The sequence below is a fragment of the Cyprinus carpio genome, chromosome A20 (genome assembly GCF_018340385.1).
Source record: "Cyprinus carpio isolate SPL01 chromosome A20, ASM1834038v1, whole genome shotgun sequence".
Lineage (NCBI taxonomy): Eukaryota > Metazoa > Chordata > Actinopteri > Cypriniformes > Cyprinidae > Cyprinus > Cyprinus carpio.
The window spans coordinates 25,125,836-25,136,318 of NC_056591.1; the positions used below are offsets into that span (position 1 = coordinate 25,125,836).

At 33.8% G+C, this 10,483-nt stretch overlaps 1 protein-coding gene across 13 annotated transcripts in view; it reads left to right on the top strand.

The window, feature by feature from the left end:
* The window catches only part of mark3b (MAP/microtubule affinity-regulating kinase 3b), a 52,254-nt gene that overhangs the window by 24,158 nt on the left and 17,613 nt on the right, over window positions 1-10,483 (top strand). For all 13 annotated transcript variants that reach the window (XM_042778244.1, XM_042778253.1, XM_042778254.1 and 10 more), the window contains exons 4-7: window positions 1,294-1,342; window positions 5,325-5,390; window positions 5,552-5,622; window positions 9,302-9,358. In XM_042778244.1, the coding sequence (XP_042634178.1) occupies window positions 1,294-1,342; window positions 5,325-5,390; window positions 5,552-5,622; window positions 9,302-9,358 (243 nt within the window). The remainder of the gene's footprint in view (window positions 1-1,293; window positions 1,343-5,324; window positions 5,391-5,551; window positions 5,623-9,301; window positions 9,359-10,483) is intronic.

Consider the following 10,483-nt stretch of genomic DNA (forward strand, 5'->3'; position numbering starts at 1 on the left):
ATTTTTGGTAGTTTCTTTTCGTGCAATGGCTACTGACTATTGAACTCTCTGAAACGGGCACAAAACATTTTGTACCTTTCACTGTTTCTCACGTTTTCAGTGTCTTTTCAAGTGTGACTGCAAGCGTCAGAGTGACGTACATACTAGACTCTTGAAAATAATTGGTGTGTGTTTGAAGGTGAAGAGTCTGGCTGAAATGCTAAAGTGTTTTTGTAAGGCTTGAGAGAGTTTATGCATGGATATATAGTGATAACATAAAGAGAGAGTGATGTGACGGGAATTACAAGGCATTTTCAATTCAGTTTTGGTGCACATGCCTTGTAGCTGTATGGGAAACTGAATAGGAATGGTAAAAGTGAGCTTATTTTTTTCATTGACTTGAACAGCCAGTGTACTTTTCTAAATGATCCTACATGCATTTTCGCCTGGTGAACAAATAAACAAAATTCCCATAAATTCATGTTAAAGGGGGGAAACTTCCTCCATATTTAGAGACCATTCAAAAGTTTGGGGTTGGTAATGTTTTTGAAAAATGTTTTTAAAAGAAGTTTCTTATGCTTATGCAAAGCTGCATTGTAAAAACAGTAATATTATGAAATATCATTACAATGTAAAATATTTTTTGTGTTAATATATTTGAAAATACAATATATTTCTACGATGGGGGTGTTAATTTTCAGTAGTGTTAATTAAATATCATTAAAATACTAGTTTAGTTTTTATTAATATTTTGAATTAGATGTTAATTTAGTATTTTCCATTATAGTAATTTTGTTGTGTTTTTGGCATTTTTATTACTTTTGTTGTTTTTAATTATATCTGTATTTTTTTTTTTTTTTTTTTTACTTCTGTTTGTTATTTTTTAAATGGGAAAGTTGCCTTGGAAACTAGTTGAAATGAAATATGATTTTTAGATTTTATTTTATTTCAACAATAGTTTTAGTTATTAATAATAACACTGATTTTCAGCATCATTACTCCAGTCTTCAGGGTCAAATAATCCTTCAGAAATTCTTAAATGCTGATTTGCTGCTCAAAAACATTTATTATTATCAGTATTGAAAACAGTTTATATTTTTGTGAAAAACCATTTTACATTTTTTTTTTCACGATTCTTTGGTTAATAGAAATTTCAAAAGAACAGTAATAATTACTTAAAAAAAAAAAAAAAAAAAAAAAAAAAAAAGATCAACTCCAAACTTTTGAAAAGTAGACTTTATAAACTTCTTCACACCATTTTTTTTTTCAATCCAGCTCATCTTCTGTTTTTGCTTTTTCTGTCTTCTCTTTCAGCTCTTCAGGGAAGTAAGAATAATGAAGATTCTAAATCATCCAAATATTGGTAAGTTGTCCTACAGTAATCTGTTTTTAGAAGCTCTCTGTCTCTTTCTCTCTCTCTGTGGAGATGTTTGGGAATGTGGCACACAAAGCGGACCGTAGCGTAGGCCTCTCTAATCCTCTGTGCAGGAACTCCCTCTGCTTTTCCCAGAGCCGCCACACCGCTCCTATTCAGACGGCCGAGCGGCTCCTCCCGGCAGCACAAAAGCACTCCTGTATGCCTCTATGTGTTCCATTGTTGAGCATCCATCATCTGATGGCCTGCACATGCTTCTCCTCCCCCCTCCTGTCTGATGATGTCATCTCTGTGTGGCCCCTGGCCCCTCACTCACCCCAGTACCTTAATAAGCCCTCAGTTGACCCCCATCCTCCATTCCCAGACATGAACAGGTGTTTGTGTTCATGAGAGACCCTTGTATTCTGTTATAAAATATGTAGTTCTAGTTCTGGATGCTGATAGGTCAGTGATGAAACTGAAATGGCATAAGGGCTTTCAAACTTTTTGATGACAAATACCCCTAAATATGATGATCCCCTTATGAGGAACTCCCTTCTTAAAACATAAAGTCAGCTATATACACTGATGTTCAAATGTTTAAGGTCAGTAAGATTTTTTAAGATGTAATGCTTTTATTAAGCTAGGACGCATTAAATTGATCAAAAATGACAAATAAAAACTTTATTAATCATTTCAATTAAATATGGTGTCCACAAAATATAAGCAGCACAATTGGTTTCAACATTAATAATAAATGTTTCTTGAGCAGCAAATCAGCATATTAGAATGATTTCTGGAGGATCATGTGACACTGAAGACGCAGGCATTATTCCTTATATTAAAATAGAAAACCGTTATTTTAAATAGTAATAATGTTTTTCAATATTACCATTTTTTGTGTATTTTTGATCAAATAAATGCAGAAGAGAGACTTCTTTCAAAAAAATTCTTACTGACTACAAACTTTTGAATGGTAGTGTAGAAATATTAATTTATACTGTGTGAGAAAAATAGTAAGGGTGATATTACAAAGATAAGACATTTAGCATGTTTAATGAATTATCATAAGTAATAAACTTCTTTTGTCATACTTTATAAAAATTAAAATATGATCAGAAATTACCATAAAGTAGTTTTTTTAGATTTTGATATTTACTGTTTTTACTGTCATTTTGATCAATTAGTAGACTTTCTAGATTTCAGAGTTATTTTAAACTGTGATATTTTATATTATATATATATATATATATAATATATATATTGCACAATATATAATATTGCATATCTTTCCTATACTTTGTCACAAAACTGTATGAAGATCAGAATTTAGGATTTGATACGTGACAACAGAACAATTGTTGCACCTCTTTGTAAACCCTTGTTCTGCCTAATAGGAAAATTGCTTAATTATATAATGTTTATTGAAAACATATATCTTTACTATGTAGTGACGGTTTCGGCAAGGCTCAAGCATGCAGAATGCCATCATAGGCCAATTTTTAGTGTCAGTGTTTACTGAATTTGTCCAGGTCGGTCTGTGACCTTTAAATTGTCTGATGGTCAGATGTGAATTTGTAGGTCTGTGTTAACCCATCTGGTTTGATATTGCAATGGAAGATGGAAGTGACCTCACAATATAACATATTGTTTTATTGCTAAAATGAATCAGACTTCCCAGCGCTATTGTTTTCAGTTTGTCTGTACTGTGTAAGTTTGTGTTTGTGCGGCACTTTTTGAATGTTTCACATATGAATGACTGAACCAGTGAAAGTTTTTAATGCATCGTCATGAAGATAACGTGTTAACAGTGAGTAGGAGGGAAAGTAATTGCTAACTCCCAGCTACGGCCCACACACTTCCTAACCTCTCTCTTTCATTCAGAATTTACCTCCGTCAGCCTCTTCACATAACCTCTTAAAGCCAGCCTTACTCCTCGCTCACCCCTCATTCCATTGTATTTCATCTGCACTCATTATTTCACAGAATGTAGAGAGTCTTTCCAGGAATCAGAAATCCAGTGTGTCGTCATGACAACGCTTCCTTCCGATTCCACATGTGATCCCCTCTGCAATTATCTGTGTGGTGGCACACGCTTGGGCATCGTCTACTCCTTAAGTGTACAGTGTCTGGTCACACGCCGTCACTGCCCCAGAGATGACCTACTTTTTGTCCTTTTCTCACAAATGAGGGAAAAATGCGGAGTGGATTTCTAGAAGAGGATGTGGGTGGCGGTGATGTGGATCTGGTTGTGTCAAACTCAGAGCCTGGCACATTCAGGGCAGCACTAAAAGAAAGTTTTATCATTATGTACTCGCCCTCAACCTGTATGCAGTTATTTTCAGTCTCTTGAAAGATTTCTGTAGAAATATTTGAAAAATCATTATGCAGCTCTTGTAATGTATCAAGCATGTCCGAGAAGCTCAAAACAAACAAACAAACAAAACTCCCACTTTTTCCACTATATTTCAAGTCTTTTTAATGTGAGAAAAGGCTGAAATTACAAGACTTTGTTCGCTAGTATTCTTAAAAAGTCTTAAAGTAATATAAGCTACTGTATAAAGCTGCTACAAGGTGAATCACAATAATACAAACTTTGATATAATGCAAAAAAAAATATTTAAAAATCAGACAAAGCTTTAATGACTAAAGAACTATAGTCCCATGATGCTTTGTGAATAACATAAAAATTGAGAAATCTAAAAAAATTCTGTATAATGCAATTTAAATGTACTTCTTAAATATTTATCTAGTTGAAATAATGCAGACTGCTGCCTCCACCAAAGGAAATTATTAAAAATGTGATTCTTATTTTTTCGCACTCTATTAAAAACTGTGCATTATGTATTAATAACGACTTAAATTTCAGTATGTTTCTCACTCAGTGCGATCACATGACTTCAGAAGACTTGGAATATTTTTGTGTATTTTTTGAGTTGTTGTTTTGTCCGTTTCATAGCTTGACAGACATCATTATGAACTGTCATTAAAGTGCAAGAGTTGTATAATAACTATTCAGAAAATTCATTTTTGTGTTCTGTTGAGGAATTTGGAACAACATGTGGGTGAGTAAATAATGACAGATTGCCTGACAGATTTTTTTTAACAGATCACAGAAGCTTTAAGTGTGTGTTTGTGTGCCTCTGAACTCAAACATGGCTGTCACAGAAGAAGAGCGCTGCCTTCGCTGGCATTTATGGCATTACTAAATTTAGCATGCATGTTGGGAATACATGTTTGATGTTGTGTTGTTGGGTAGTGTTACTTAAACCTGGCCCATCACTCACGTCTCAAACAGCATTCATATACATTAATGTTTTCCTGGAGCCACGGCGCATGTCTGTCCAGTTACAGGTCAACAGGGAAGAGCTCTTCAGCCACACTGTGAACTAAATTACATTTCAGCTCATTAGATATTTTAAGAGTACAGCTGGATGTTTTCAGTGCGACAATGAAGACTGGAATAATAGCTGCTGAAAATTCAGCTCTACCATCACAGGAATAATACTCTTTTACAGTATTTTTTGATCAAATAAATGCAGCCTTAAATAAATTAGGAGATTTTTTTAATAATATATATATACATAATATTTCATATGACAAAAATGCAAAAAACTGTTTATTATTAGATCAGAATGCCTGTTGCATAATGTTAAGGAATTTAACCTTATTGTGAAGTGTAACCAGAATAAAAAAAGAAATTATATTGTGCTTTTTTTTTATTCTATCATTATTTTATTGTAAAATTGTTACATTATAGTTAGCAAAAAAAAAGTTATGACAGTGAGATATTTAGTCCATAAGACTTGATTCCATTAACCACAAACTTTTACTTTTGAGTTTTGCTGCATCCCTATAACAGACAACTGTCATATGGGCCTGCAATACAAGCAAAAATGTATAATAATTATAATAATGTCGGAATAATTTTAAAAAAGCAGAATAATGAACATTGATTTTCATGTGTGACTTTCTCCGTCTCTTTCTACAGTAAAGCTGTTTGAGGTCATAGAAACAGAGAAGACACTTTATCTGGTGATGGAGTATGCCAGTGGTGGTGAGTTTGATGAAGCTAATATGACACTGACTGCTTATGAGCTCCATATTATGTTATGTAATTTTGTGCAACCGGGCCTGTAATTCTGCATAATGAAGCATATGAAACCGAGAACGCATGAGCGCTATATAATTCACCATGTGCGTCACTTATCTTCACAGGGGAGGTGTTTGACTACCTCGTAGCACATGGGCGAATGAAGGAGAAGGAGGCCAGAGCTAAATTTAGACAGGTATAGTACTGCAGTGTACTCAATACAGCCCTGTCCCGCCCTGCACATTAATGTGTCTCCTGATTGCCATGGACACACCAAGCTGTGAACTGCAATTGGGCGACGCTTGTGTGAGTGGCGGTTGATGGATCCTGTGGCAGCTGCGTGAAGGGTTTCCCTAGTGGGCCGAATGTGGCCCATATACACGACTTTTGGTTTGGGGTCATAAACTAAATATGGTTTGAACAGTTTAAGAACGCTTTTGGAAAACCACAAGTCCTCGTCAAAATTCATTTGCTGACATCGCAGCAGCCATGCGTTGTAAAAATAGCATAATGGCATTTTTACAATATGTTTACTGTGCGTACTATGCAATTTCCTCTATGCACAGAATACAAGGACTCTAAATTTTTACAAAGTGCTCAGTATTCAGCAAGAACAAAGCTATTAGACAATAATGCATTGCGCTTCTAGAGTGACCAAACCAGTGTAACTATATTTATGTCTAAATTAATCTCTTTCTCGATGATTTGATCAGACTTCGGAAAGTTAATCCATTTTTAGACAAGATTAAATTAAATTGAATTTAAATAAATATCCATATATTTTTTCATCATAATAAAAATAACCTACATTTATTCTAAATTTAAGTTAAACACTCGATATTATGTGACGATAATATAGCAAACAACTGCTTTAAACATTTATTATTGCATATTTTTTTTAGGCATATTTATTACATACCCTCCAGTAAGCAGTTTGTTAGTATGCTATTGTTGTTTGTGTTATTTAAATAGATTCTATTATAATTTTTGTTAACATTTTATACTAGAAGATTTTTTAGTTATTTAAGAATCAACTTAAACTAAACGAAAATTCGAAATCTTGCCTTGGCAAATAGCAGAAACAAAATAAGTATGTTTTTTATTTTATTTCATATTTTTATTGTATTTTAAGTAATGAAATGGGATTTTTTTATGGTTGTAGTATGTTAATGATAATAAAGTTAGTAATTTTGTGTCAGCAAATATCTTCAAAACTGATAAATAAAAAAAAATGAATGGTGTTGTTGACATGTTGACATTTTTTATTTTTAAAATAACATTATGAATATTAAATAATATTATGATTTATATATATATATATAATATATATATATATATATATATATATATATATATATATATTATATATATATAAAATCATAATATTATTTAATATTCATAATGTTTATATATATATATAAAATATTATTTCACTTAAAATAAAAAACATTCATGTGAGTGTTCATATTCATATCACTGTCCTAGATTATTTAAGACCAAGTTATTTTGTTCTACACTGAAAAAAATTTTCATTCCTCCAATTAAAAAAATTTAGGGTAATGATTCACATCTATATTTTTTAACTTGGGCCAATGAAAAATAAATAACTTGCCCTAAATTTTTTTAATTGGATGAATTAAACATTTTTTTCAGTGTACATAAAGGTGAGCATGTTTTATTATGACCACCATGTTAAGATCACTTGACCAGCCGGATGCTTCTCCATTAATCTTAATAATCCCTCTATTATCATGGTAAAGTCGTGGCCTAATGGTTAGAGAGTCGGACTCCCAATCGAAGGGTTGTGAGTTCGAGTCTCGGGCCGGCAGGAATTGTGGGTGGGGGGAGTGCATTGTACAGTTCTCTCTCCACAATACCATGACTTAGGTGCCCTTGAGCAAGGCATCGAACCCCAAACTGCTCCCCGGGCGCCGCAGCATAAAATGGGCTGCCCACCACTGCTCCGGGTGTGTGTTCACAGTTGGTGTGTGTGTGTTCACTGCTCTGTGTGGTGCACTACGGATGGGTTAAATGCAGAGCACGAATTCTGAGTATGGGTCACCATACTTGGCTGAATGTCACGTCACTCACTTATCACTCACTTATGTCACTCATAAATTACTTGTAATAAATGAATCATGGGTGACAAACACATGCAGTGATGGCAGCAATAAGCTTTTACTGTTGCTTGATGCTGCATTTAGGCCAAATTGTGCCGTCAACAAAAAAGCTCCAGGTGTTGAGTGCAGTGAGAGAGCTCTAATGAGACAGCCCCCCACTGACAGCATCATTTGCTCCTTTTAATTACACGAAGACCCCTTTCAACCTCCCTGCTTCCCACTGCGACCCATCGGTCTAATGGACGAGTACGGTGGGTTTGCCCACAGCTGATGCAGACATCTGCAGTCATAGCGATGGGGTCTCCCTCCCATCCTGCTCTCCTCTGTCTGAGCCCTGTGCTGCTGCTGTGGAGACAGCTTATCTGGGTCAGGCATGAAGCACCACCGAGATTTCTGAGCAGAGCAGAAAAACCACCAGATTCTTCCACCAGTCGGAGAAAGAAATGGAAATCTTTCCCCGTATCTGATGTCTGGGACATGGAGAGAGCTGCATGAATATTAAACCATATCAAGAATGTTGTGCATTTGAGAACTAGATAAGGAAATCCACAATTATAACCCACAATGTTTTATTGAAGTAATGCTTTTGGAAATCTTTCATTTGTGTGTGTTGGTTTATTAAATGTTTTAGCTAATATAATGGGAGTGATCACGGCTCCACTGCAGATTTTTCTTCTAAATCAACATTGGGAAGCGAATCTTGTTCAATTTCGAATATCATTATAGAAATACTGTAATTGTGGGCGTATATGTCACCTATGATTACTTTTACTGCCCACAGTGTTTAATGTGATGATAAAGATAATGTGAGGAGCATTTAGCTGGTCATCTCTTTGTAGCAGCCAAACTTACACAAACGTTCAAGAGTTTGGAGTAGTCACTGGAAGATCCAGTTATGAGTGAGGTCAAAAAAGGAAACTTATATGTGGATAAATTATTCACATTACCATTTATAACATGCATTTAGAAAACAGATAGGGTGAATTTTTATTTCATGTCAAAGAATTCTCTTAGAGAAATTCTCAAGGATGCATTTATCTGACCGAAAAAACAGTAATATTGTAAAATATTTTTACAATTTAAAAAAAAATGTTTCTCCGTTATGAATTTTAAAATGGAATTTTTTGCCTGTGATGCAAAGCTGAATTTTCAGCATCATTACTCCAGTCTTCAGTGTCACGTGATCCTTCAAAAATAATATATAATATGCTGATTTGATGCCAGTGATACATTTATTATTATTATTAATGTTCAAAACAGTTGTGCTGCTTAATATTTTTGTAGAAACTGTTAAACATTTTTTAAGGTTTTTTTAATGAAAATTGAAAAGAGCAGCATTGATTTAAAATATAAATATTTTAGAATATTATAAACTGTCACTTTTGATCAATATAATGCACCTTTGCTGAATAAAATATGAATTCCTCAAAAAAAAAAGACCCCAAACTTTTGAATAGTTTTGTACATTACATTTCGAGTTGATACTCTTTTTATAAAGAAAATAGGTCCCTCAATCTCACACCCAGATTCTGATGCTTTCAAGTCTCTCTCTCCCCCCTCATTTATCATCCCAGACCATGTGTCAGAACCTCAGCACACATGTTCCCCTGTCAAATCAATGGCATTCTGGGAAAAAGCGATGATGCCAGTTAATGTGGCATATTGGCTGTTACACCACACCCTGTCTGTCATCCAGTCATCTCTGTCTCTCTCTCTCCATGCTCTAAAACGCCTTTGTCTCCTTCTCTTCTACAGATTGTATCAGCGGTTCAGTATTGCCATCAAAAACACATTGTCCACAGAGATCTCAAGGTAAGATCATCTTTCTGTCCCAACAAACAAAAAGTATCCTCCCAATACTGCTATTCTCTCAGAAGGCCTGCATGTAGATGCGTCTTTTGTACCAAAATGATGCTTAAGCCAGTTCATTGGTACGGACCGTTTGATTAAATCAATTAGCGGCCATGTCTCTGAGCAGGATAGAGCCCCTGAAGATCCTGCTTCCTCTCTCCAGTCTCCCTTGCGTCTGCTTTCCCCCTCCAAGTCTCCATGCTCCATTACACGCTTTGTTTCCAGACTGATGCTCTGTAAATGATGCATGAGGCCAGTGTCAGAGTGAAGCTGTCTAAATGGCTCAAGTGTAGGAAGCCAGGTGGAACTGTGGGTCTTTTTTGTTGTGTTGTGTGCTGTCACTTTCACTCTTTCTGTTGCTGTCTGTACCTGTCTGCTTAAATGTATGTTAGTAAGGAGTTACTGTAAGGAGCATCTTAGACAAATGACATTTACATTATACATACAGTGAGGTCCAAAATCTGGGATCCATGATTTAATATTAACCTACAAATAATCAGTGGATTAAAATTATTATTTTTTTTTTTTAATAACTAAGAAATGTTATGATACATTTAGATTTAATGAGCTCTGCTCATTATATGTTCAAAACAAATTCTCACAAATGTCCTGGTCTCATTTCATGCCAAAAATAAAAATAAAAATTAGAACACACAGATTTATTTTTATGGTCCTCTTTCTTTCTTTTTTTTTTATCATTCAAATGATTCTTTTTAGTGTTTTATTTTTATATTCACATCACTGTGATTTATTAGTAACTATGTATTTATTTGTATTTATTTATTTAGTATAGTATATATCTTTAATGTGTATAAATTGAAGACAATACAAACAAAGGTATAAATACACTGTAATTTAATAATGTAATTATTATTAAAAATTATTAAATAATATTCAATTAAATACATGCAAAAAAAAAGTAATGTCCCCAAATTATTTATTATAGTTTCGTTATTATTTATTATAACTGTTTTATTGTACTTAAATTATATAATTAAATTCATATTTATTTAAATTAAAAATATATATGTAATAAATTAATACAATTCTTATATTTATATTAACATTCATAACATTAAATCAATA